We start from the raw sequence: 25,919 nt of genomic DNA on the forward strand, positions 1-25,919 counted from the left end.
GCGCTCAATCAGCGCTCTTACGGTTCGTGGCAGCTAAACGCGATCTATGAGAGCAGGCAGACCAATTACTTGCAACGGCGCCCAGCGAGCTACACAGGTATACATGACAAGGACGCTGCAATCGGTACTTACTTTCGGAGCCTTTTGCGAGGATTGAGGTCGCCTACCCGTGCTCGTGGTGTTGCGCCGGAGGGGTGGGTGGGGCGAAGGAGGGGATGATCATGGCATAAATGAGCGAGAGATTGCTTTGCTTTCCCCCTTTGCTTCTTTGTGCACTCACAGTTATACCCTCCCTAAAGCCGATTTGTGCGTCATATCTGACTTTTTGGTGCGGCTGTTGATCATGATTCCTGGCGTCCTCGGGAGAGTCGGAGGCGCTGAGGTGTTTATGCTCTTTTGGGTGTCTTCCTGTGGGCTGCTATCGGCGGACATAAGCTACAGTGGAAAAAGATAACATCTAACGGTACAACATGTGGATGGAAGGTTGTACGAGAGGGCGTATTCTTCCGAGGTCACGCTCTCGGTGGTGGACTCGGATTATTCTATATTTGATAACGCCGAAGGGCTGGCGGCCATCCTGTTAAGCTTTATCTGTGCCTCGCCGCCGCTGCGCTACTTTTAACTGCAAAATGTATGTAATTCACGCTACGCGGCGCATCTGCATCTTCTGAGGTGGGACTCTAGCACTATGCAGCACTTCGCAGCCACTTCCATTCAACGTCAAGTACTCTATTGTGGGCACTTCAAGTTGTGAAGTGAAGAGAGATTATTACTCTTTGTCAATCACAGCCTTCGAAGACGACTGTTGGAAGACCAAGTGTTTGGCCTGGGACTGCCAGCCACATTTCGGGCAATAGAAGCCCTCTGGAGTAACGGCTACTAACGGCAGGGCTTTACATAGTTGTGTAAATCCGAGAAACGCTCCCGTGGGCTGGGCGTTGCCTCGCGGAGGCTTTCGACCGACTAAATCGTGTTATTCTTGGAATACGGATCCGTGAAAACCGTCGTCTGGTCATCTCCAGGTTGACGAGTGATCGAACGAGGCCCGGCTGTCAGAGGAGTCTGGAAAGTCACGCTGTCCAGTGCCGTGTTAATATCGAGTTCGTTCTGTTCACAGGCGCCGAGTAAAGACGTTCGAAACGCGAAGACTGTGAATGAAGCAAACTCGTTTAATGAAAGGGTTCGATAAGGAGAAGCGGGAAAAGGACGTTCGACTGGGGCAATTCAGTTATGAACTGAGTGTGAGATGGGTTCGATGGTTTATATTGAGACTAAGTCTGTGTGAACTTCAGCCACAAAGGCGAGAAGATATAGAAAAGAAGGATGGGTGATGTCAGTTTGCGTGGATCGTCATTGAGAGTTGTGATGTACGAAGTGTTCTTCAACTTAGTTTTGGGAACAGATCCCTTGGTTTTAGGAAAGGTGGATCACATGTGTGCATCTTCCATCAGATAAAAACGCCCATGTCAATGTTACCAGATGTTACCACACTTCATAGTCGAAACTTCTTTCTTTCTTGCTCTTGCCTTCTGCACTTTCAGTGTAAGGAGAGGTACGAAATTGCCGAGTGAAGCGCTAGTTTTTTTCAGCCGATCCATTGGAATCGCCTATACTTGACCCATATGTAAGGTTCAATTCCGTCTATGAATATGTCTGTCCTCTCCTCGGGCCAGCGAGTGTTGACGAGACCTTCCCATGTCCCCGGTGTGACGAGGAGTTCTAGGTGGGCCCGAAGGGAGGCCTATCGTCAAGGATAAATAGGACGTCCCGGGTTCGCCGACCGTATCGGTACATTTGAGAATGTGCTCTTCGCGCAGAGACTTGCAATAGGAAACGTTCAAAATGTGTAGATTGCTTGCAGGGGTTTATTTAGGTGAGTGGAGTCGACCTTGGACTCCGACGTTACTTCAGTCTCGTTTTAACTGTGAATCTGCCTTGCAGTTCGGATGTGGGTAGTTCGGAGATTATAAAAACGTTAGGCGCCGACTATCTGTTAATCGGCGCCTACTTGTTTGCGCAGAAGATACTGGTGCACTATTGTGGATATTATCTTTCTCCGGCACCGCTCGACGACCATCGGACAGTGTCCGTCAATCCGGGTGGCCACGGTGGCCATGGATTTCTTGTCCGCTCGGACATTGTTTAAGGTCCCGGTGGAGCCAGTTTGGAGCTGTCGAGTTCCGCAGTGGTACCGAGAGATGGATTTACAGCAGAAGCTCCGATGAATGAACACCGTCTTTCTGGTGGAAATATGTACAAGTATACACCACATGGCAGTTATATTCGAACCTACTGAAGAGGGCGAGAAGGGCAATTTTTAGTTTACCTGTCCGAGAGTCCGGCTCAGCCGTTTATATAGGAAGTTGGGTGGTGGTTGCGGCCAGGCCGCAAAGAATAAGGATCGGTCTAGGCCAGAATTCGCGGGATGGACCCATGAAAAAGAACATCCCGCTCTTGGAAACGGGAATCAACATCGTTTCAGGATCCATAGTGTGATTTTCCTGGCATTTTGCACACTTTCCCTGTCTGTCTGGAAGCGCCTACTCACATTTGTCAGGGGGGAAGGAACTGGCAAGGCACAGTCAAGCACCAGGAACACGAGGCTAATAGGCGCCCGACATCACTTGGCGCTCGCGTACGATCAAAATCCGCCCGTACGGCCAAGTGGCGCCGAGCCGTGTTTGCCGAGTCTCGGACCCGCCTGCCGATTGATTTCCAGCGTGGGCTGTTCCGAATTCACCCCTTTCATTTCTCCTTGCGAGTTGCGGATGGTCATGGTCGCCACATATGTTCTCCTCTTCAAACTTTACGTGATTCCTCAGCCCCTTGAGGGCGCCGGAATCAACGACGTCTACGCGATGGATTCGATGCCAGAAGCTTTGGTTTTCTGAGCTCTTTCGTCGAGTTTGGCGGGACCTTTCCAGCCTCCCGGTACACTTAGTGAATTGGTATGTGCGAATACATCACTGTTGTTTTCATTGTCTCTTATCGCTGTACGCTAGTACCACTATAGCTTCGACAGTTACTAACGAGTGGCGGCTAGCAGGCCGAGATGCTCTGGTTGTGATGGAAACTATTAATGTAGATGGCCAAGCCAGTGTCACGCAAGGTCAAGTCGAGGTTATCGTTGGAGGAAGGAAACCACGTTCATGTAACCGACTTCAGCGGGTCTCTGGACCTCAAATGCTCTTCAGCCGGAAACGTACCATCGCAATGTGGTGTCCCCTGCAGTCGGACTTAAATCAAACATGGGCACAGTCCGACCATCTCCAAGGTATAAAGGGATCCGGCCGAATGCTGATAGCATTAAGTGACCACAAGCCCTTCCGGACTGAATGTAAGTAATCGACCATTTCCTGAACAAGGTACATTTGCTCTTGTACACTGCTTTCTGTGTGGGTTTCTCGACGCTACATTGGGCTTCTTACGAAGGTAAGTGTTGTGAACAATACCATTCTCAAGGGTAACGAGATGCTGATACACGATGTTTTCATGAAAGCCCACTTCCCAATTCGAGTTAACCGAGGGCGAAATCAGCAATATACGGGATCAATCTTGGGTGTTTCCAAACATAATGCCATGCTTCCTATGCTTCCGCGTGCCTCGCGGTGCTTGGCTCTTGAAGATTCTGCATCTTTCTGTAGCCCAAGGTAGACGATCACTTGACCACGAATAGTCGCGAAGGTGGGGATATCTTGGAATACTTGCCTTCGAGGGGTGGGTTGGTGACGAATTGTCCGGTGTATAAACTGGTCCACTGACGCTCGAATTGGCGCGACTTGATCGTGGGACAGTTACGGACGCCCTCCCCCATTTGACAAAGCAGGAAGGCCCCATCTGCTTTTGAGATCTTGCATGTCAGGGATTCTCGGTTGAAGGTCCCTATGCCTCAAACACGAAGTCCGGTTGAATCGTGTCTTCCGAGAGGTCCAGAAATTCTACAAAATGGCCTAAACCTTTCAGTCACTTCCAACATTCCTCTGGGTCCACCCTCCTCACTCCTCCTCCTCAGCGAACGTCGTCGTCCGTGCTTGATCGACAACTATGACTTCTGGTCCGAAATTTAGAGTTGCCATTTGGTCAGTCTGGCTGCCTGTCTCGTTCAAGGGGGGTCATTGATCGACGTATGCCTTCCACGAATAGCGGGGGCGGTATCGGGGGCTTGACTGCTGCAGGTGCGAGTTACGTCGTTATCGACAAAGGATATCGTTGGCTAACGGCGCTTGCGTAGTGATACTCTCGAAATCGCCAGACGTTGAAGTGCAAATTTACGAGGCAGCGGAGAAGCTCACTGAACTTGGCGCGGGAATAGGCCTTTTCTCCCGTAAGCACTGCCGCCACACCCACCTTCCTAATTCGATATTCAATGTCTTCTCCGCAAACAGGTGCTTGGGAGATCATTCGGAAGATAGGGCTCGACCAAGATCTATTGAAGACCACTGAGATTAAGCCCACGGATGGACCAGGTACGTCTTATCGCGACCCCGTCTATCCAACTCTGTTTGACATACGGGGCCTAGTTACTGCTTTCAACTATCGAAAGAGCGACAGGCCCGAGGGGGTGGAGTTCTATACTCTGGTAACCAAAGGTAAGCACTAAGCTTCCTTCTTCTCCCTTCGTCTCCCATCGTTTAATCTACTTTCTTTTTTTTAATCCAGGAAATCTGATGACCTTCCACCGACCCGACTTCCAAGCCGCGCTTCTCCGGAATCTGCCCAAGTCGTGTAGGGTGCACTGTTCGAAGCGGCTTCGAGCGTATGTTCAACACGCAGCGGGGCCTATCGAGATGCTGTTCGAAGATGGGACGACTGCCACCTGCGATGTTCTTATTGGCGCGGATGGCCTCAAATCCGCGGTCCGTCGCTCCATGATGACTGAGAAGGCTCAGTTGGCGCAATCACAGAAGCGGTGGGCAGAAGCTGCGCAGTACACCGCTTGCATCGAGCCACTATGGAGTGGAGTCAATGCTTACCGGGCTCTCATCCCCGCTGAACGCCTCAATGCTCGTGCACCCGGTCACCGAGTTTTCACTCAGCCAACACAGGTACGTTTTCCTTGTCTTTATGAGGTGCGAACCGTGCTGATCGTCGACGACTTTCCTTCTTACCAGTATTTGGGAAAGAATGGCGTAAGTGGTTCTTTGGATTCGTTTCAGTGAAGACTCTGGCTCATGTTTATTTATTTCTCTCTCTCCCATCTCCCAGTACGTCATCGCCTATCCAATTGCAAAGGGCAAGATGGTCAACTTTGTCGCTTTCAAAGCGCAACACGATCTGGAGGATACAAAGTTCAACGGGCCATGGGTGTGTCCATCAGATAGGGCCGAGGTGGCTGGTATGTACCAGACCTGGGAACCTGAAGTCCAGGCTTTGTTCGATGTAAGCCTTCCTTCCTCTTCCTGCATCGAAGCGAAGAAACTGACCACCGCATCCCCTCCTACCGCTACCTATTCTTAGTGCATCGAAAGACCCCTTCGATGGGCGATTCATACCGTTCGCCCGCTCAAAAGTTTTGTTCATGACCGAGTTGCCTTGATAGGAGATGCTGTAAGCTTTTCTTTGTTTTGTTTCTTCTCATTCACCGGTCCCGTTGTTGATACCCTGTGATACAGGCTCATGCGAGTGGTCCACATCAAGGCGCCGGTGCCGCCCAAGCCATCGAGGTGAGCCATCCCACCCCAACAACGCCCAGTCCATATCTAACCTCTCACATCCACCCACCCCCATTCAGGACGCCTGGGTCCTCTGCAACCTCCTCCTCAACCCCCTAACCACCCGCGAAACCCTCCCGCGCGCACTAAGCATCTACGACCACGTGCGGCGTCCGTTTGCGCAGGACGTCGACCAGCGGAACCGGCGCAACGCGCAGTACTTTACGTTCCACAACATCGATATCGATCCGCATCTGTCTGCTGAAGAGATGTATCCTATACTGAGGAAGCATGGGGAGATGTTTACGAGGAATTGGGAGTGGTCGTGGCTTACGTCGGCGGCGCCGTTGATGCAGGAGGCGTTGAGGCTTTTGAGGGAGGGGTCATAACGCTAACTTGAACAGAGGCGCCAGTGTGATAGGATTTTTTTTCGGTTTCTCGTGGTTCGGGGGAGGTTCGAGGGAGGTTTATTAAACTCGGCAGGCCTTGGTTCCTTTCTTATTTCTCGTTAACGACAGACACGACCTCTTAGCGGTTTAGCTTTCATGTCTTTTCATGCATACCCCCCACCCCACTGCTTTCCCTAGCAGCGCCGCCTCTCTCCGCTCTTCTTCATTCATTCATTTCATTCAAATTTCAAACTCTCATGGTGAGAGTCCGATTTTTCGCTTTGTAGCTACATATATGTAGATGTATGTATGTAAGATTGTAGGATTTATAAGTATTGTTCTCAGCCCGGGGTTGGTTGGTCGGTTGGGCCAGTACTAGTACGGATACATACCAAATACTTAAACAATGGATGGAAAAGTATGTTTCGATAGAGATGTACCACTACGACTTACTGCTTTGTATTACTACTACTACCACCTCTACCAGCCGTGTATACGCCGCTTTTTTCGTTGTTACGAAACAAACCAATGGATATGGGGAATCATGAATCGCGAATCATGAATCACTGCAGACTCGGACTTTGGATCATGAATGCATGACGACGGATAGGTATAGTATGTAGTGTCAGATTAGCTGGTGGAAATTGAATATTGAATCTGAACAAGCTGCATGCTCTTGAACCTTGAACTCTTCCCGATTACTACATACCATGGCTAACACCGTTCTCCGCCGCTCCCAGCTCAGGCTGAACACATAAGTACACAGATCGAAAGAAACTTAAGCTCAGAATCTCCGAGAAACAAGCGATAACAATGCGTCAATGACAAGACGTGTTGCATGTCAGTCAGTACATAACTTCAGTAACTAGTACTCGCCGGGAAGCGAAATATCGCGAAGGGATCCACGAACCGAGCTCGCATTTTCTGATGTCAATGTTCTGTTCGAACATGAGTGTATGTATTCCATAGAAGTCGATCAGGCGGTCTATGGCGGCACTGTAAGCACAGCAGCGTCAGCTGGTCCCTTCGGACCACACAGACTCAGAGGAAGAGGAAATGCCGATTCGATTTCTAGCGCTAGCCCTGTGCTCGAGGGGAAACGAGCGGGCGCTTATATGTACTGTATGATCACGGGCTGACATAATCCAATGTTCAGGGTCGTTCCAACTCCCAATCAGACGCTCGACGTTTCGCGGGAAGCCAGGTAGCACTGGGTGTGAGTGTTCTCGTCGGAATGAGGTGTCGAATCTTACTTTGCCATGGCTGGAAATAATGTGGTCGATGGTGATTGAAAGTCCTTCGTACAGAGTACGTCCTCCCCGGGGCGTTGTCAGATCGAAATGCATCGCTTGTCACCAACGTTATTGGATATTCCCTAGATCCCCGAATTATCGAACAAGAGGAAGTAATGGTCGGGCCATAGGTAGGCATTGATATATCGCGAAAGCTTCGATCGAGTTCTTGAAATCTATTCGGAAAGAGTGAAAAAGAATAGTATACACGATAGGGTTTCTGTATAGAGGTGGCCTTGAGAAGTGGTACCGTCCTGGAAGTGGTACCGGAATCGGGTCTGGACAAGTTACTGAGTCGGCAAGTTACTGATCGTGAGTCGGCGAGTTACTGATCATGAGTCGGAGAGTTACGACGGATCGTCGTCCTTCCCACCTCCCAAGCTGCGGAAGAACTCTGCGTAGGCGTGGTCGACGTCGAAGAAGAACTGGCGTGCTTGTTCTTCAGTGAGCTCTTCTGATGCTTTCATGCCGTTCAATGTGATCAGCCTAGTACCCGTCCGCAAGTCCATGGTTAATTAAGAGAGGTGGAGAAGAGGGTGGAGGAGCTACGCACCATGAAACCATCTTACTCCTCCCTTCCCAATCTTTGCTCCCTTTGAAACGGGCGAAGCCTGTAACGAGTTCTTGGAGGAGCGAGTGTAGCTGGTCTTTAGCCCGCATGTTAAGCTTGAGGGCGTCCATGAGAGTGATAAAGCTCTATAAACATAAAATAAGGTCTTAGATCCAAACCACCCAGGGGACTGAATAAAACGAACCTGGGTGGTCGCAGCGACCCATTTGGCAGTTTCGGGTCCTGCTTCACTCGAGTGCTCTACAGTCGCTGGTACACCGACTCGGATGCGGTGCAGGGCTGCAGGGTGGTCCATCTACACCATTCGTCGTCAGCCCTCTTTGAATTGAATCGTTCGTTTAAGGCAGATGGAGGAGGACTGACCCGATAGCTGGCCATAAACTCCTCAATGGAGGGTACGTCGTCTTCTACCAATTTCAACATGGTCTTGTACTGCGATAGCAGCCGGGTGCATGCCGGCGAGTACCTCTTAGAGTCCTGCCTCAGTATCTTCCCTTCCACGCCTGTGCAATAGAAAGAAGAAGAATGGAGAAGGGATACTCACTCAACGGCTGTTATCGAATCGCGAACATACGCCCTTTCCAGATAATCCAACGCCACGATGATGCCGAATAACGTAGCCAGGAGGTTGTATTTCTCTCGTTCGGCGTTGGAGGTGTACAGTCTGACTTCTTCGTCGAGGGATATCGGAGTTTGCGTCGTCATCGTTGTTGGCGATGGCGAGGACGACCGTCGATGGTGGGGGGCTGCGATCAACGTCCGTTCACTTTCCGGGCCAGGATCAGGAACCGGAATGGAGCGGGCCGAAGTACAGCAAAGAGCCCGAAAGCTGGGTTGACGCCGAACTACGACAGACGACCGTCGACCATAGAAAACACCGGCGACAACGAGCAGCGGCAGTTGTCCAGAGGATCCCAGACATAGACGCACACTTAGACAGGCTCTAATCCATCTGATCTCTCCACATCAAGCCCAAGGACCAACCTATTCCCTAAACGGTTGATAGGGTACAAGTACAGCAGGCCCATTACAGAAACGGTGGTGTCGACGGATCCACCACGACCGTTTCAACGTTCCATCGAGGAAGCGACGACTATGAAGAACGCTAGACGATGGGGCCCGATACGTTCGCTGCTTGTGCTGGCACCTGTGTTCATCGGAGCGCCTTGGTTGGCGTATTGGAACCATTGCAGTGAGTCCATGGCAGTCGTGTGCTCAAGGTCTCTCTCTGATTAACCTACGTGACCACGACCAGACTTGCCTACACCACTAACTGAACCGTGAATACCCTCCAACTCCCAACTCTTTTTAAAATGGAGCTAATGAAATGTGTTTTAAAATGCAGAGTCGACCCGTCGACAGGCCTACCACAGATTTCCGAAGCGAACATCTTGCGTGTGGCCAAGTACCTCTCGGAGGACATTGGTTATCGCACTGTTGGGACGAAGGAGCATGCGCTTGGAGATGCGTGGATGCTGCAGCAGGCGGAAGACTTTAAAGAACACTGCGACGAGATTGCTTTGACTACCGGACGTGAACTGGAATGTGAAGTATGGCGGCAAGTAGGGGACGGGAGCCATCGGTGAGTCTCGTCCTCCACTCATCTAAATAACAAATCCTCCAGCCATAATTTCTCTCTTCCTTTTACTTAGGTTCGACATGATGGGCAAACGCCTGTACAAAACCTACGCCAACCTGAGCAACATCATCGTCCGCATCTCGGACGGGACAAACGAGGGGAAGGAGCACGCTCTCCTCGTCAACGCGCATCTGGACAGCACCCTGCCGAGCCCAGGCGCAGCAGACGACGCCATCTCCGTCGGCGTGATGCTCGACTGCATGCGCGTGCTCGTTGACACACCAAATTGGTCACCCAAGCACGCCGTAATATTCTGTGCGTAAACATCTCGCTCTACCCGTTTGGCATCCCGTCCGCTCACACTCCCACCTCACCACCACCACTTTGCAAATCATGCAGTATTCAACAACGCAGAAGAATCCCTACAAGACGGCTCCCACCTCTACGCAACACAACACCCGACAGCCAAAACAGCGCGCGCAGTCATCAACCTCGAAGCAGCCGGCACCACCGGGCGCGAGCTGCTCTTCCAAGCCACGTCCGAGGAGATGATCGACGCATACAGCCACGTCCCCCGGCCCTACGGCACCGTCTTCGCCAACGACATCTTCAGCTCCGGGATCATCCTCTCCGATACCGACTTTAGGCAATTCGAGGAGTATATGGATATTACCGGCTTGGATATGGCGATTGTGGGGAACAGTTATTTGTATCATATGCGCAAGGTGAGTGTGCTGTGTGCGTCGTTGGGTTCGTTGCTTGGGCCTGAATGCTATTAATACCTTGTGACAGGACTTGGTGGAGAACATCTCTCCAGGGGTAGCCCAACACATGGGCGAGAACACCCTCGCATTAATCAAATACCTCACCTCCTCCGACTCCTCGCCGCTCGCCAAACTCGCCAATGGGTACTCCAAACCGCACACAGTCTACCTCGGCTACCTAGGCAGGATATTCATCAAATACTCGTTTACAGTTGCGAAGATCCTCTACGCATCGGTCTTCCTAGCCGCCCTAGCCTACGCGCGGATGTCGTATACGGAGCTCAACTCCCCTCCACCCCCTATTTCTGCTTCTGCTTCTACTACTACTACTACTACCACACCGAAGAAACCCTCGAAACCCAAATCAGCGTTAAAATCCCCAAGCAAGAAAGAATCATTCTGGTCCGTCCAGTCCCAAGGGTTCATCGCAGTCGGAACCGCAGTAGCCGCTACGATCCTCTCTCCAAACCTCCTCGCCCTCCTAATGAAGCACGTCCTAAACCGGGGGCTGAGCTGGTTCACGAGCCCGTTCGCTCCCCTTGCCTTATACGGACCCGCCGCCCTCCTCGGCGCCCTATCATCGCAATACCTCTCCATCGACACCGTCTCCGAACACACGATCTGGACGAGCCTCATCCTCATGCAGACTTTCCTCGCGCTTGTGATCCAGCTGCTGAACGTTGGCTCGGCAGCGATATTTTTTATCAACGCTGTACCGGTTTTCTTTGCCTTGTTGGTGGTTAACCCGTTGTTTAAGAGGGGAGGGAGGGAGAGAGGGGAGGTTTCGATGGTGACGTATGTTGTGGGAAGCGTGTTTCCGTTGTTGACGGGTTCGTTGTTGGCGATTCCGACTTTGGAGGTTTTTGTGCCTTTGGTATGTCATGTCCCTTCCTCTCCCCTCTCCCCTCCCTCTCTCTCTCTCTCTCTCCCCCCCCCCCCTCTCTCTCTCTATACCCCCTCTCTATCTCTTTACCTCACATTCTAACCACCCCCCACCCTCCCCCAACCCACAGACAGGCCGCATGGGCGCCGACGCCCCCTCCGACAACCTAATCGCCACCCTCGTCGCCCTCCTCGGCGCCCCCGCCCTCCCGCTCCTCCTCCCCCTCTCCCACCGGTTCGGCAAAACCGCGTTAACGAGGGGTGTGTTGGTGTGCAGTATACTGGTTGTGGCGAGTGTAGCTGTGTTTGTGAGGAGGGAGCCGTTTGATGAGATGCATCAGAAGAGGTTGTTTGTTATTCATATGGAGAATGTGCGTTTTTTTCCCCTCTTTCTCTCTTTCCCTTCTCTCCTCTCTTTTCCTTACCTCCTTCTCTCTTTTCCATCCCTCCCTCTCTTCTTTCCTTGCCTCCTTATCTCCTTCCCTTCCCTCCTCTCGTGCATCGTGGAGAATATGGATGCGTAGAGAACACGTATGCTAACCCTGATTTTCTGATTGGTTGTTTACTTGGATGGATGGGTTGGTGGATGTAGATCACGACGCATGAACAGCACCTCCACCTCGCAGCGGCAGACGGCGCCCCGGGCCTCCCAGAGCTCGTCTCGAGGATCGTAGACGAGTTTGGGGTCTCTACCGCCTCCTCCTCCTCCACCAACCACAACACCACAACCGACCAAAACAACACCAGCCAAGCCAACGACAACGCCGTCCCAGCACCCTCGGCCATCGCAGTCACGATGAACGACCACAACTCGGACTGGGACTCTCTCTACCCTTTTAGCCAGTTCCTCACACCGTACAAGGTACCTTTGCCCGTTGCGAAGGAGTATAATAGTCCATGGCTAGGAGGGAAGAAAGAGTTTAAGATCTCAGCTGTGGATGATACCACCGATTTTGTACATGGAACGAGGAGTTTGAGTGTGAAGATCGAGCATCCTGGGTTGATCTGGACTGGTGCGTCTATGCTATGCTCTCTTTGGGGTTTGAATTCTCATCCACTGATTCAATGCTTCCCACCAATACACCAACGATTCAAAAAATAACGACTCAAATTACCGGATCTATCTACCACCCATTCAAAAAAAAAAAACCCTCCAGCCATCGCATTCGACGCGCACGTCCTCTCCTGGTCGCTCGACCAAAACCCGCCCAACGAATTCGCGCGGCACCACGTCAAGGAGGCTTCGTTCTACGGTACCGACGTGTACGAGTTGCAACTGACCATCCGGTTGACGCCGCAGAACCCGGGTGGGAGGCTCAAGATTAATTTTATGGGACTTAGGGAGGACGCGGTGTGGCCTGGGAAGAGGAGGGAGTGGGTGCTCCGGCGCAGGGCGTTGGAGGAGGAGGAGGCTGGTGGGCAAGGGGAAGAAGGGAAGAAGAAGGATGGGTTGGGGAATGATAATGCACCGATGGAGCTTTTTGAGAGGATGGATCGGTGGTTGGAGGAGACGACGGGTGGGACGGTGGATGCGCTGCTTATGGGGTGTATTGGAGGTGTGATTGTTATCTAGTAATTACAAGTAGGAGTGCAATTAGACAGAGGTAGCATCGGACAGTTAACGAGGAGTATGTAATGTAGATAGATTGTTCTAATGACAATAGGCGACTAATCTTTCTTGCCTTGCTCCCCTTGTGCTTGCCCCTGCGCCTGCTCCGAGTCACCACCACCCTTCATCACCTCCCGCTGCCGCTTCAACTCAGCCAACACCTCTCCCAAAACCTGCGACTCGGCCTGCACCTCCCTCTCCAAATGCAAATAATGCCTCCTCAACTCCTCAGACACAACCGGAATATGCTCCGGGCCCAAATTCCTAAACAGCTGGAACAAATCATGCATAGGCTTGAGCTCCTCAGGTGTGACCTGCTTCATGACCTGCAGCAGCTGCCTGCTAAACTCTTGCTGCTCCCGGCCGCTCGACATGAGTCTGATAAAGTGGAGGAGCTGCTGGTACGCCCTGTCGCTCTCGGCGCGGAGTTCGGGGTCCATATTGGCGCGGTCGTACTCGTCGAGGAGGGTGCCGTAGCCGAGTTCCTCCATCAGTTGCTCGGTTTCTTGGAGGTAGTGGTTGGAGAGGTCGGTGGATGGGACGGGTGTGTACCCGAGGTAGTTTTCTTCGAGGAGAGGGACGACGGAGGCGTCGCGCGCGAGGATGCGGTCTGCTACTTCCTCGCCTTTGGGGTCTGACTGGATCAGGGAGAGGGAGAGCGCGGAGAGCCCGCCGCTGTGGATCATGAGGCGCGCGAGCTGCCGCGGTGTGTGCGCGTTGGTTATGTGGTACAGCTCGCCTTCTTCCCAGTCGAGGTAGTACAGTTTGCGGTGTCTGTCTTGGTCTTTTTGGCGTTCCCGCTCCAGTTGCTCTTTGTCTTTGGCCATTTGAGCTTGCACTTCTTCCTCAGATTTTCTCTCGACCACCTCGAACACGAATGCGTTCAGGTCGTTGTTGAACATGACGGGCTGGACTTCTCCTGGTATGGCGTAGCGGACGTTGATGATAAAGTCGATTTGGGGGATGACGACAAAGTATTGGGAGGTTGGGTAGAAGAAGGAGATGAGGTTTTCCCAGTTGGGCCAGGTGCAGGACCAGCCGGTGGGCAATGTCTTTGTGCGCGGCCAGTGCGTGTTGGCGTAGTCCAGGATGGCGTTGACGTGGTCCATGTCCTATTTCAATCCCAACATTAGTGTTTGGGTACCAATATAAAGAGTAAGACATTGGAGACGCACGATTAAAATGTCATCCCCACCCTCCCTATTCGATTCCTCGAGTTTGATAAGGTCTTCAGGGTCGACTTGCACACCGCTTTTAGCCAGTTCGGCTGCTCGTTCGCGGATTAGACGAGCATAATCCTCCTCCCATTCCCCTTGTTTAGACGTCCTAGATTCCTTCGACCTTAGCATTCAGTTTCTTCCTCGATCCTTTTCACGGAACGGACAAAAAGAGAGAGAGAGAGACTCACAACTCTGGCTTTTCTTCTCCTTCATTAGGATTTGGGTTGCGAGACTGCTGTCGGGAGTTGGGAGGTGGCCGTGCGGCTGCTGCTGCGGAACTATAGGTCCTCCTTTTCCTCCTCGTCTGCAACCCGCTCCTCGAACTAGAATGCGAATGTGAGACTAGAGTTGTACGCCATTGTGTACAGCTCGTTGCGGCGGCGGTGGTGGTGGTGGGTAGCGTCGAGAAAAGCCTGTTCTGTGCGTGCCTTGGAAGAACCGTCTTGAAGAATCGTTGAAGGTTCATGGAGATTTCATGACCATCGAGACGGTTGAACGTTTGAGTTTCAGGGCAAGACGTGATGCGGCTCTTGAGGAGCCGCTGCTGGCGCTGCCGATTTCGGAACAGATATGTAGCCACCTCGGTATTAGAAATCATTTCGTTTACATAGTAAATAGTGTGTCGGAAAGATACAAGTACCCTATTGAAAGGAGTGCATTTCCATGCCGGAAAGTGTGTTCTTCTTCCCTTGTAAGAAGAGAAGAAGGAAAAAGTAATGGTCCTTGACCTGCCCCAGTGAGGCTCGAACTCACGACCTTCCGATAGTCACAATAACAGTCGGACGCTGTAACCAACTCAGCCATGGGGCATGTGATAGGGGTACTTCTATGCTCAACAACAGAAAAAGTGTCGGGAAAGGACCATCCTCATTGCCAAAGTTCACAACCGTTGAATCATTGTCAGTGCGTCTGTTTTTGATTAAACCTAATTACTCTTGACGGGGTGAAGGTTAACGCAGAATTGTGCGACTACCGTCTTGAGCTCGGCTGTGATTCAGCCAGGCATCAGTGTACCTCACCAATGTTCTTAGTACTTACCGCTTCTTTTGATTCATACAATCCAACCGTTTCATGAACCGGAACCGATAACTCCCAGATCTAAGGAGTTCTGGCGCTGTATTCATGCAATCTCCAATAGCTCAAGGTCGTACAGTCATTACCCGGCCAGTGGGACAGCAAAATTGGAAACGTGTCGGAGAAATTCTGTGTTGGCCTCTCCGCAAAATAAACTTGATATTAGGATGTAAGATAGGTACAAGTACTAGAATATGCAGTTAATCAATGGACTTGTGCAGTAAATGGATAGAGATTTGAAAATCAGTGGAGGTGCTCGTTATCGGCCCCATACCTAGCCAGTGGGACGTGACTGTCACATCAAGTCACAGATTGATGTGTCCTCAAAAGGCAAGGACCTCGTTAATTGTCTGAGTCCTTGACTTCCATTTCGTCGTCATATTCTTCGTTTTCATCCGCATCCTTCTTCTTTTTGAGTTGGACGAGGTGTTTACCGTTCAGTGTGAGGTCAATTTCGTGACACATCGTGAAGAGGATGGTTTTTCAGACGTGTCGCGTCTTTCCCCTTTTGGTGTGTGACAGGTGCCATCACTGCTTGACCTCCCCCTCCTCCTCAAGATTAACGATTTCGTGGAATTCATCTATTCCACCCATGTATACGCGCTAACGTAGTAGATACGAACTGAAGAAGCACTGATATCCCTTTTTTTCGCTCCCAATGAACATAGATACGAGTGAATCTTAAAAGTACTGAAAAAATCACTTTTTCGACACCATCTACTGAGTATCGCAAGTGTCTCTTTAGACCGATAGTCTTCAAACTGCTATCCAAAGTGCATTACCTATCTATCTACCCCAAAACAATTTCTCCGAGGGAGATTCCATGACACCCAGGTTACAAAAAGCATCCTTCCCACTGGGGGGTCATTTCCCACTGGCCGGGTAATGACTGTAGTTCCACGAGAACGGAAAGGAGCACCCGACGCTATGGATAGAGATCCGAGAGAGAAGGTCACTGGATCTGGGTGCGGTTACAATGTAACATTTGCTGACACCTCCCTGCCTTCGAATTTCACCATATGACTCTGACTGGTATGTCATTCGAAGCTACGTGCAGCCTGCGGATTACGCTGCCAGCGAGGCCTCCGGGCCTTGGAACAACTATTAATACTCGCTTTGCGACATTGACAAAGATTCAGAACTCCCCTCAAACCTAAGTTACTTATCGTTCTTAGCATCATCTGGTTTTTCTGCTATGCCTTCCTTCGACGTACACCGAGCTAGAGCGCAATTTCCTTCATTGGAATCAGGATTTCTATTTGCAGACAACGCTGGTGGATCACAAATTGCCCAAGAAGTAATCGACAGGCTTACCGACTACATTATCAACACAAACGCACAGCTCGGGGCCACATACTCCCTCTCGCGTACCAGCACCCAACGGGTTCTGGTGGAAGCTCCTCAAGAAGCAACGAAACTGTTCAACGCCAAATCTCCTAACGAGATTGTGTTCGGATCCAGCTCTACCCTGAATCTCGAGAACCTTGCGCGAAGCTTGGAGAAAGACATAAAGGCCGGGGACGAGTTTATCATTACAGGGGAGCACGAAGGTATATATTGGACGGACCTCCGTTGAATGATAAACGATTTTTAGCTGACAGCCCGCCTATACAGCCAACGTCGGTCCATGGAAGAAACTAGCGAGTCGCACCGGCGCCGTGATCAAATACTGGAAAGCCCGACCCACCGAGGAATCCAACCCATACTCGATTGCACTGAAAGTGGAAGACGCCCTCTCCCTCGTCTCTTCCAGAACCCGAATCATAGCATTCACCGCCTGCTCCAACATTCTCGGAAGCATCGTACCCGTCAAAGACGTCGTCAAAGCCCTTCGAGCGCAAGTGCGTGCAATGGGAGCACCAAAGGTCGAGATCTCCGTGGATTGCGTCGCGTACGCCCCTCATCGCCTGATCGATGTGCAAGATTGGGATGTCAACTTTGCGGTCCTCTCTTACTACAAGGTGCGAACTTCGGTCTGTTTTTTTCTCAGGCTACCGGAAGTTGGAACTGACTATTAGACTAGGTCTATGGTCCCCACATCTCCGCGCTCTACGTCCGAGAAACATCTCTCGAACAATCAGTGTCTTCCCTTGTCCATCACTTCATCGACGTCGACGCCTCTCCTTCGTACAAACTCCAACCCGGTGGGCCTGGCTACGAACTCGTATATGCCACCACAGGCGTCATCCAATACCTCCGTTCTCTCACCTCGGCAAACGATCTCAAAGCTTCGTTCGAGGCAATCGCAGAGCACGAGCAGACATTGTTGAAGCCGCTCTTGGAATTCCTCACAGCTCCTGCCCAATGGGAAAGAGGTGTTCGCATAGTTGGACAATCGACCGTCGATCTCAGCCGAGTCCCAACGGTCAGTTTCGTCGTGGTTGGACCAAAGGCCCTCAGAAGTCGGGATATCGTCAAAGCCTTCGACGAAAAGGAAACCGTATGTCATTCCCAGTTCCTACCCAGGTTTCCATGACTGACAAGTCGTTCATCTAGATTGGCATTCGGAATGGCCATGTCTACGCGTACACCCTTCTGAACGACCTGGACCCCAAGATTGACATGGATGACGGCGTCGTCCGCATTTCATTAGTGCACTACAACACGGTGAACGAAGTACTTCGCATTATCGATGTACTTAAGGAGGTCCTCTCTGCGTAATCTATCCAATTCACCTGTTCTTCTGATTTCCGAATTCTATATCATAACCAATCCGAATTTGTCGTCTTTTGGAAATCGGGTAACATTAACGACAGTGCAGGACATGTTCAGAATTCAAGACGGAATACAAATACAAAGAAATACATTTACACAGCAAGACTCGGAGAAAATAAGAACAATCACATAATGGTACACCAACCACCCTCGTTCTCCTTCTGACGACGTGCCTGCTCCTCTCTCGCTCGCTGCTGGGCTCTTTCAAAGGCGACAGCAGCCTCCGCACGCCTACGCAGCTCCTCAGCCTGTTCTTCCCTTCTCCTCCGCAGAATCTGACGCGCTTGCTCAGCCTGCTCCCTCAATCGTCGATCCATCTCGATCCTCCTCCAGAGTGCATCCATCTCAGCCTGCCTCAGCCGCTCAGCATATCGTCTATCCGCTTCTTCTTGCACCCGGCGAGCAGCGTCCGCCTGTGGGGCTTGAGGTTGGGCGCCGAAAGGACGGAGTGGCGGGATCGGCTGAGGCTGAAGGGGAGGCGGAGGTGGAGCTGCCGGCTCGTCTCCGTGGATACCTCCATGCGCACTGTGCATGTGGGTGTAGATTTCATGGTGGTCAAAGACGCCCATACATCGCCAACAGATATGGGCACCGCAGGGGCACGTCATGTGGTTGCACCCCTCCGCCTTCATAATCATCCTGCTACACTCGGGACATTTCTTGACGTTGTTCCTCGCCGCCCATTCGTTGTTCAATCGTTCCTGCTCCTCGGGGTTCCTGTGCACCCTCGCTTGTTCGCAGCTCATCCCATCATGCGATTCCTCGTGGCACTGGCCACAGATCTTGGAGAAGCACGAAGGACATTGATGCGTCGCTTTGCCGTTGTCGCACTGGTAGATCTGGGTGCAGTCTGGGGTGGTACAGAATTTGAATGAGCGAGGGTTTTGTTCGAGGTAGGTGAGGAAGACGACGTCGACGAGGCGGTTGAACCTCTGCGGGGTGAGGTAGCGCTGGATGATAGGGATGGCGATGGGTTTGCCGCAGGTAGCTTCCTCCCCCATACAGACGAGTGGGAACTTCTTCGAGTCCGCGGCCGAAATCAAGTAATGGCGAAGGCAGGCTTCGCAATAGGAATGGCCACAGCTGAGGACATCTGGGGATGAGACTTCATCGTAGCAAATTGGACACGTCTCTCCGTCACCCGTCCTTTGCACCACGACCTTCCCATCCCTCACGCTTGCAAGCGCTTCTTCCATCAGCTTCTGTAAGTGGTGTCTTGCATCGTCTCCTCCCTTAATCTTGATCCTGTTTGGTGTCGAAGTCAGGTCGAGCGAGACGTTGTCCTCTCCTAGAGCGTCTTGCAACGTCTTCAGTCCGACTCGGACAAAGAAAGAAACCGATTGCCGTTGAAGTGGGATGGACCACTCGAGGAACCCCAGCCTCTCCACCTCTTCCTCAATAATGGCTCGGGCAGCAGCTTTCGCTTCGTTCATCCCGAAGAGCCGCAAGGCATGGACCTTGCGGTCAACCGAGACAAATGCACCGGTGTCCGTCTTCACCCGGCTCAAAAACGATGCACCTTGGTTCGAGAGGAACGAGCTGTGCCAATATTCCGCACCGAGGCGCTCGCCAGCGACTAAACTCTCAACTCGCACCTTCAGAGCCCCCACTTCCTTCTCGTTCGATCCCAAAACCTTGATGAACATCCGACCGTGCCTCCCTTCATTGATGCGCACAAATGCACCGTCGCGACCCCTCGATCCTTCAGCTATCTCATCCCACAACTTCCGCTGCGCGTCGTACTGGGCTCGGATAATGCTGATGGTGTACTCGTGGCTTTGTGGCAAGACTGGACGTAATCTTGGATTTTGGCCGAAGCGGAATTGACCTGCTTCGATGGCAGCGAAAGCTCGTTTGGCAGTCTCATGGGAGGGGAATCGAACCTTCGAAATGACTCGGGTACCGTCAATTGTAACCTGGAATGATCCCCGAATCATATCGTGGCGCTTCAAACCAGCCTCTAGAGTCCCTTTGAAGCTGTCGAGATCGTATACGGGTCCCTTGACTTCCCGAATCGAGGTGGTTTCGGCGATTTCCCATAGCTCGTGTGTTGCCGTGTGGGGAGGAAGGTTCGTCACTTTGACAGAGGACGGGACATAGTATCGGGCAGCAGGACCGTTTGGCCTCTCGTTCATGGCCGCCTTTATCCTCCGTCCTCCAAGCATCCGTCCATCCAGCCTACGTGCCATGCGCTGAGCCTCTTCCATGGACGTGTAGGTGGCGATCATTGTCGTCGATGGGACGGTCCAAAAGATGGAGAGCGTGTTGAGATCCTGGTTGCTCCCGGAAGCGTTCATCTTGCCCCATAAAGCATTGGCTCCCATCTCGAACTCGAGGAGTCGCCCACGCCACTCGATTCCCTGCAAAACCTCCGTCTCTATCGCCTCTGAATCTTCAACGCGCGTTAGCACCACCGCCTTCTGACCCCCATTGTCGTACTTCATCTCGGAGACGCAGAACGTCAAGGGGTCGAGTTGCAGCTCCTCCATGAATAACCTGGCAACTTGGTCCTTCTTGGTGTCCGCTGTCAGGTTGCGAACTACGACAGCACAGAGGTCGAATCCAGCAATGATACTTCGCGTCTCGAAGCCAGCTCCGAAAGTCACCAGATTGGACCCCCCAACGACGAGCTGGATAGTCGCTGCAGCTTCTCGCCTTCGGCGTTCCCGCTGCTCCCTTTCCCTCGCCTCTCGTTCCCTTGCCTCCCTTTCTTCCTTCTCTCGCCTCTTTCTCTCCTGCTCGATGCGGCTGCGCTCCCTTGCCTCTGCCTCTTCCCTCTTCTTCCTCTCGATTGCTTCCTGCCTCTCCCTTTCTCGCCGAGCTTGTTCTTCCCTAGCAATCCTCTCAATCTTCTCACGCTCTTTACGCTCGGCCTCCTGACGCTCCCTTGCTTGGCGCTCTCGCTCCTCCCGTTCGATTCTCTCCCTCTCCCTCTGCTCGGCCTCTCGCCTTTCCCTTTCCTCTGTAAGCAGTCGCTCACGTTTCTCTCGCTCCTCAGCTTCGCGGAGTGCTTTTTGCTCACTCGCTGCATCCCGTATCTGCCCAGAAGTAATTTAGCGATCGTGCGGTAACAACTAATCCCAGATGAACCACTCAAGTGCTTACCTTTGGGTCGTGGCTATATCGACAACGATCACCTCGAGGACAATTGCCATCTCGCCAAGCAAAGCATGGCTTCTTGTTTCCCAAAATAGCTCGTAACGGAGGTCCGGTGACGAGCGTTTGGTCAACGTGCTGCCTGGAGTTCTGAATCTTATCTCGAGGCTGACTTGCGCCCACAGACGCCACGCCCCTCGAGCCTGGCTCTGTCGCACGAGGACCTTGCTCTGGTGACATCGCCACGCCCTTGTTCTTCCTCCTTTCAGGGGAGGATCATGATGCATGAGAAACGGCTATGAACCTAGAACGACGGCACATACCGTCTGTTTCGTTTCCCTTTAGTTCCTTGTGCCCCATCGACTGTCGGAGCCTTTGGTCCATTCGCGATTGGAGGTCGATCTCGCACCCCTTCCGGGCGCTGACTTGCACCAGCAACACTCTTGAAAACCCCGCCATGCCCCTCAGTTTCGCCATTGGCCAAAGACGACATCACTAATACTGACCTCCTGAGTCTGGTTTCCAGCCGCCGCTACAGCAGCATGAACAAATCGACATCCGTCCCCCGCTCTACAGTATCCTTGTGCAAAGAATCGACATTGCTTGGTCGTTACCGACTGGCCTCCAGCAGATGTGGAGGACCGAACATCCTGCTTTCCCTGCGCATTGGACATGATGAGAGGGAAAGAAGTATTGTAGGTCCGCTAGCCACGCCGGTAACCCTTTTATACAGATCGAAGCATCAATCCGAGTTTAATTTGGGTTTGGTCAGGTGTTGATGGCAACTCTTTAGTCACGTTTCTTGGGCGCTTAATGTTGTACTAGTATACATCGACCGGCGGCGGGTCTATCTCAACCCCTATCATGGAGTACTCCTTGCCATTCTTGAAGATTCTCGTAAGTGTGTACCCGAGGCCAATTCCATGCACACCACATTACCGTACAGAGTGAATAAAGAAGGTATCTCTGGTCCAATCCCCTGGAATCCCTGAATTTCGAAGACACCTCTTCGTGTCGCTCCCTAACCGCTTGAACCAGGGCGCGAAGTAACCTCTCGAGTCTCGACAACCCCATCGAATCCATGGTTCGAAACCCAAATGAAGATGTCTCATCACTTCGGGTAGAATTAGTCTAACACGCGACATCGAGGAGGGTGAACCTGCAATGCACTGAGCGAGGCGCCATACCAACCTCTGCAATCGAACCAGTACCACTGTGATCCTCATCGTATTGGCCGGTACAATACTATCGTTGTTCGGTAGGCGACGAATATGTATACGTGCTCGGTCACGCTACTAACTGTCCCCAGCATCTCGCAGCAGGCCTGTCTCCTCCAAGTAAAACGAAGCAGGCACACCAGTGCCGTCCTTGACCTTCAAGTCAACTGCCGGATGCTGCAGTAATGCCGTAATGATGTTGTCCAGGCGTTCGTCCACAGTGCTTCGGTTAGCGTAACGATCCTTAGCCGCAAGCAGTAACGCCGTGTTCCCTTGATGGTCTCGAGCGTTCACCTCGATTCCATCGCATTGCAACAGCTCGCGCACGACTTTCTCCTTCCTCTTTTGGACCGCGTACATCAAGGGTGTCCTCCCCCCTTTGTCGGGAATGTTGATTTGGTTGCCCCCGTGCTTGATTAATGCTAACGCCCCGCTTTCGGGCCCTTGGGCGATGGCCTCTAGGAGGGCTGTGTCACCATAATCGTCGGTAAGGGTAGTGTCAATTCCCGGGGAGCTGAGGAGCATGCCGACTGTTTCCGCAAGTCCCGACGTGCTGGGCCTGGTCAAGATGCGCTCCAGGGTATGTTCCTTTGTAAATAGCCATAGGAAAGGTCGCGAAAACACTGAAATCAGGGCAGTGCACCCTTTGAGATCCCTTTGATTAAGTGCCTTAACCTCGCCATCTCGAGGTTCCAGCAATAGCGACACCACCTCAGACCTCGTAGCAGAACACGCCAACATCAACGCAGTCTGTCCCTCCAGTTTGGTCTCCAACGTGAGATCCACATCGCGGCGCTGCAACAGGCAGCGGACGGCGGATGCAGCACCGGCGTCCGATGCTCGGTGGAGAGGTGTATACCCGTCATCATCTACCGCATTCACATCGATTTCTGGGCATTCGAGGAGCAGCGAGAGCATAGGCTCGTTATCATTGGGAACTGCAATATGGACTGGCGTTCTTCCGTCGCGATCCTTGGCGTTGACTAGCGTGCCATCCAAATGGAGGAGTCGTTTCACGATGTCGAGACGGTCGTAGTCGACTGCGAAGGCTAACGGGGTGAGTTTGTACATTGAGGTTGGAGAGCGGATATCACAGAAGGAACAGAGTGCGCCCAGGATGTCGATCGGGAGATCGAAGAACGAAACGAGGTGCAATGGTCCAACGATGTCAAATCGAAATTCCCAGGGACGGCGCGGAATGGCAAGGCGTATGGGAAATGAATTGCAATTGCGTAGGAACTCGACGGTGGCGTGGAAGAGCCCTTCGTCTGCGATGCCTTCCCGGGTATGGGTTCCCCAGTATTTGATGGCATATCTGAGAAGAGTGTGTTGAAAGAGTCGCTGGTCATAGTCTCCTGGTGTCAGGGTCGACTGGGTTCCCCAGTTGCAGGACACGAAGCGCTCGATCAAGGTTCTCGCGATGACTGCGTGGGGTTGAGGAATGCGCTGGAGTATAAGCGACGGCAGCGCATCTTTGGCGGTAAAATCTACCAAAGACCGCTGTCAAAATCGGGCAGAAAGGTATCAATAAAGAATGAACTCACGAACAAGCCGCAAGACGTTGGTCTCTGGGTGAAGGTCGACCAAGCCGCAGCAGGCTGAGAGGATTGTTTTTTGATGAGGCACCCTTCGTTCGTCGTACTTGTAGGTTTCTGGGTGGACGGCCAAAGCCCACTGGATTTGCTTGAGAGATAGAGGTTCCTTTGCGAAAACAATCCAGAGAAGAGTTCGCATTGCCAGATCTCGGGTCTCCGGGGGCTGGGCTTCCACTCGTTCGATCGTGGCTGCGTACATGCCCTCCATCCCCGAAGGGAACTGAGCGAGACGGTCATAGAGCGTTGCAATGCTCGTGCACTCCCGCAGCGCTTCCACTTGCAAGACCGCGTGAAGAATCCTAGTGGCGGAAGCCGTCAGTGTACATCGGGATGATGTATAAGTAAATGAACCTACATCCCTCCCGCCTTGGTGGTGATCTTTCGGACGACCGCCTCCTTTTCATTGTTGTCTGCCAACAGCTCGGAGAGTCCGTCATTCCTTTCGAGCCTGTCGTCAACGAGGAGGCGCACATCTTCTTCCTGGGCCTCGATGGTAAATAAGACAGAATGCTTCAGCTTCCTTCCCAAGTCGTCAAGGGGGCGAGAGGTGAGGATGATGTTACCGTGAAGTTCGTTCATGACCTTGATGAGATCAAAACGAACGTCCACCAGGGCCTCGTCGACGCCATCGATGATGTAGAAGACGCACTTGAAACGCCTCTCGAGTTGCTTCAGAAGATCGACGAGATCGTCCAGGGTTGGTTCTGTCTCGTCCCTTTTGTGTTGCTCGTAGAAGGGTAGGATATCCTCCGCCGCGCCCGGATGTCGTTTCAAACATTCCTTCACCAGTGTTTTGAGGATATCGCTGATGGTGAGGGCCTCTGTGTAGCGGCAATACACGAAAAGGACGCATGTGTCGTCGTCCTCGAGCTTTAGGAGATCGTCGATAACGTGAGATCTAGGATATCGTGAGCGTGAGCCACATTGCTAACTCAGAAGAAGTGGTCGGCTCACGCTAAAACCGTCTTTCCGGCACCCGCTGTGCGAAGGTCGTCAGGACAGCAAGATGAAGAGACCGTAAAATTAGACGTACGAATACCCATCCCCCAAAGAATGGCCGCGGGCGTCGATTTCCACTCCTTGTACAGCCGCATATCGAGGAGCCATCTCCCCGTGCCTTTGCACCGCTTCTTTTTAATATCGTTGTGCATAGCCCTGAAGTTGATCGTTGCTTTGGAGGTTAGCCACTTTAGCAGTTCAGCATCGGAGACTGGCGCTACACGTGTCGTCAGAATCGCAGTCGCTGCGGTATCGAAGAGACTCACCTCCGTGGTTGCTGGAAGTCGGTACTGGCTGAGGTGGATGATAGTTGTTTGTTGTAATGTTTATGACGCTCTGTGGGCCATCGGAATGGTAGACGTTGCTGTCCTTGATCTCTCGTGTAGTCTCGAATATTGGGCTCTTGCTAGCCTCATACTCGCCTATGTCGCACAGGTGTAAAGAGATCAACAAGATGAAAGGACTGGGAACGTACGCGCTGTCGGGGGATCTCTCACTCCTTCCGGTGCCTGCTCCGTCGACTATTCGTTTGGTGGGCGTCGAGTCAGTCGGTTTCTAAGGCGGCCAAGCGATCTAAAGGGCTACACTTACACGCCAGGACCAGCCTTGACCCATCTCGATGACCTTGTTGCGGAATAGAGCCTGGGATGACGGTGGCTGCGGTGAAAGGTGCGAATGGTCAAGAGGACTGAAGGAGGTCGTGAGGCAGATGGCGTGATACGTTATCGATCATCGATGAGAATAGGCGCCAGCATGCAAGTCAGACCGGTGGCTGAACCCTCATGACTTCATTCCTACAGTGATTCAGCTCCGTCGAGCCCGTGTTGTCAGAACACGAGGAGGGAATGTCATAGAAGAGAGCGATGCATTCAGTCGCGCTGTGCTTGAGCTCTGCGATGATCCACGTATCCGCAACATCACAGCTGCGACCAAGTCAGAACTTACCCTGGGCCCATGTTTATCGATGAGAATAAGCGCCCGCAAGCTACCAAAGGTGTAAGGGTGACACAGCCTTCGATCCGAGCAGTGGTCCTTTGCCCCTCGTGTCCTTTTGCCCTTTCGAGGTGAATCGTAGAGAGAAACGTACATTTGAACGCATTACTCCCAGCAACACGCCTTTGGAACGAGGAGGGAGAGAAGGAAAGACGCTGCTGGCACGCTCCGGGATTTGTCTTGGCACCCGTCCAAAATTGCACCGCCTTAGGTAATCCACTGATAATATTAATCGCTCTCTTTCCTCGCGGTGCTTTTCACAGCCAGGATCTC

General features: G+C 52.2%; 7 protein-coding genes and 1 non-coding gene across 8 annotated transcripts; 3 read left to right on the plus strand and 5 right to left on the minus strand.

Moving 5' to 3' along the window:
- Nucleotides 1–4,044: 4,044 nt before the first annotated feature.
- Nucleotides 4,045–6,040, plus strand: CC1G_03949 (salicylate hydroxylase; the record flags this gene model as incomplete). The annotated part of the gene is made up of 11 exons (XM_001831006.2): nucleotides 4,045–4,079; nucleotides 4,144–4,175; nucleotides 4,232–4,324; nucleotides 4,386–4,466; nucleotides 4,521–4,589; nucleotides 4,660–5,045; nucleotides 5,112–5,129; nucleotides 5,206–5,379; nucleotides 5,458–5,547; nucleotides 5,613–5,663; nucleotides 5,732–6,040. 11 exons carry the CDS (start codon nucleotides 4,045–4,047, stop codon nucleotides 6,038–6,040), a joined length of 1,338 nt encoding a protein of 445 aa, XP_001831058.2.
- A 1,639-nt stretch (nucleotides 6,041–7,679) lies between these two features.
- CC1G_14772 (vps28 protein) lies at nucleotides 7,680–8,608 on the minus strand (the record flags this gene model as incomplete). The annotated part of the gene is made up of 5 exons (XM_002910748.1): nucleotides 7,680–7,818; nucleotides 7,886–8,028; nucleotides 8,088–8,198; nucleotides 8,267–8,369; nucleotides 8,448–8,608. The coding sequence occupies 5 exons, from the start codon at nucleotides 8,606–8,608 to the stop codon at nucleotides 7,680–7,682; spliced, it is 657 nt and encodes a 218-aa protein (XP_002910794.1).
- A 608-nt stretch (nucleotides 8,609–9,216) lies between these two features.
- On the plus strand, nucleotides 9,217–12,701 carry CC1G_03952 (hypothetical protein; the record flags this gene model as incomplete). Its single annotated transcript, XM_001831009.2, has 7 exons — nucleotides 9,217–9,485; nucleotides 9,556–9,797; nucleotides 9,882–10,207; nucleotides 10,275–11,120; nucleotides 11,260–11,499; nucleotides 11,739–12,141; nucleotides 12,286–12,701. 7 exons carry the CDS (start codon nucleotides 9,217–9,219, stop codon nucleotides 12,699–12,701), a joined length of 2,742 nt encoding a protein of 913 aa, XP_001831061.2.
- Nucleotides 12,702–12,796: 95 nt separating this feature from the next.
- CC1G_03953 (hypothetical protein) lies at nucleotides 12,797–14,316 on the minus strand (the record flags this gene model as incomplete). The annotated part of the gene is made up of 4 exons (XM_001831010.2): nucleotides 12,797–13,849; nucleotides 13,913–14,078; nucleotides 14,146–14,280; nucleotides 14,312–14,316. The coding sequence occupies 4 exons, from the start codon at nucleotides 14,314–14,316 to the stop codon at nucleotides 12,797–12,799; spliced, it is 1,359 nt and encodes a 452-aa protein (XP_001831062.2).
- Nucleotides 14,317–14,685: 369 nt separating this feature from the next.
- CC1G_20137 lies at nucleotides 14,686–14,767 on the minus strand. Its single transcript has one exon. It is a non-coding gene; the product is annotated as a tRNA-Asn (tRNA).
- Nucleotides 14,768–16,183: 1,416 nt separating this feature from the next.
- Nucleotides 16,184–17,692, plus strand: CC1G_03954 (selenocysteine lyase; the record flags this gene model as incomplete). The annotated part of the gene is made up of 4 exons (XM_001831011.2): nucleotides 16,184–16,581; nucleotides 16,646–16,992; nucleotides 17,055–17,471; nucleotides 17,528–17,692. Exons 1-4 carry the CDS (start codon nucleotides 16,227–16,229, stop codon nucleotides 17,690–17,692), a joined length of 1,284 nt encoding a protein of 427 aa, XP_001831063.1. The 5' UTR covers nucleotides 16,184–16,226.
- A 91-nt stretch (nucleotides 17,693–17,783) lies between these two features.
- Nucleotides 17,784–21,335, minus strand: CC1G_03955 (RING finger protein; the record flags this gene model as incomplete). The annotated part of the gene is made up of 3 exons (XM_001831012.2): nucleotides 17,784–20,784; nucleotides 20,852–21,104; nucleotides 21,166–21,335. The coding sequence occupies 3 exons, from the start codon at nucleotides 21,333–21,335 to the stop codon at nucleotides 17,872–17,874; spliced, it is 3,336 nt and encodes a 1,111-aa protein (XP_001831064.2). The 3' UTR covers nucleotides 17,784–17,871.
- Nucleotides 21,336–22,137: 802 nt separating this feature from the next.
- Nucleotides 22,138–25,609, minus strand: CC1G_03956 (2-5A-dependent ribonuclease; the record flags this gene model as incomplete). Its single annotated transcript, XM_001831013.2, has 10 exons — nucleotides 22,138–23,546; nucleotides 23,604–23,953; nucleotides 24,010–24,552; nucleotides 24,609–24,633; nucleotides 24,688–24,870; nucleotides 24,920–25,075; nucleotides 25,129–25,174; nucleotides 25,245–25,310; nucleotides 25,420–25,447; nucleotides 25,599–25,609. 10 exons carry the CDS (start codon nucleotides 25,607–25,609, stop codon nucleotides 22,138–22,140), a joined length of 2,817 nt encoding a protein of 938 aa, XP_001831065.2.
- Nucleotides 25,610–25,919: the final 310 nt, after the last annotated feature.

Source organism: Coprinopsis cinerea (genome assembly GCF_000182895.1).
Source record: "Coprinopsis cinerea okayama7#130 chromosome 7 map unlocalized cont3.7, whole genome shotgun sequence".
NCBI lineage: Eukaryota > Fungi > Basidiomycota > Agaricomycetes > Agaricales > Psathyrellaceae > Coprinopsis > Coprinopsis cinerea.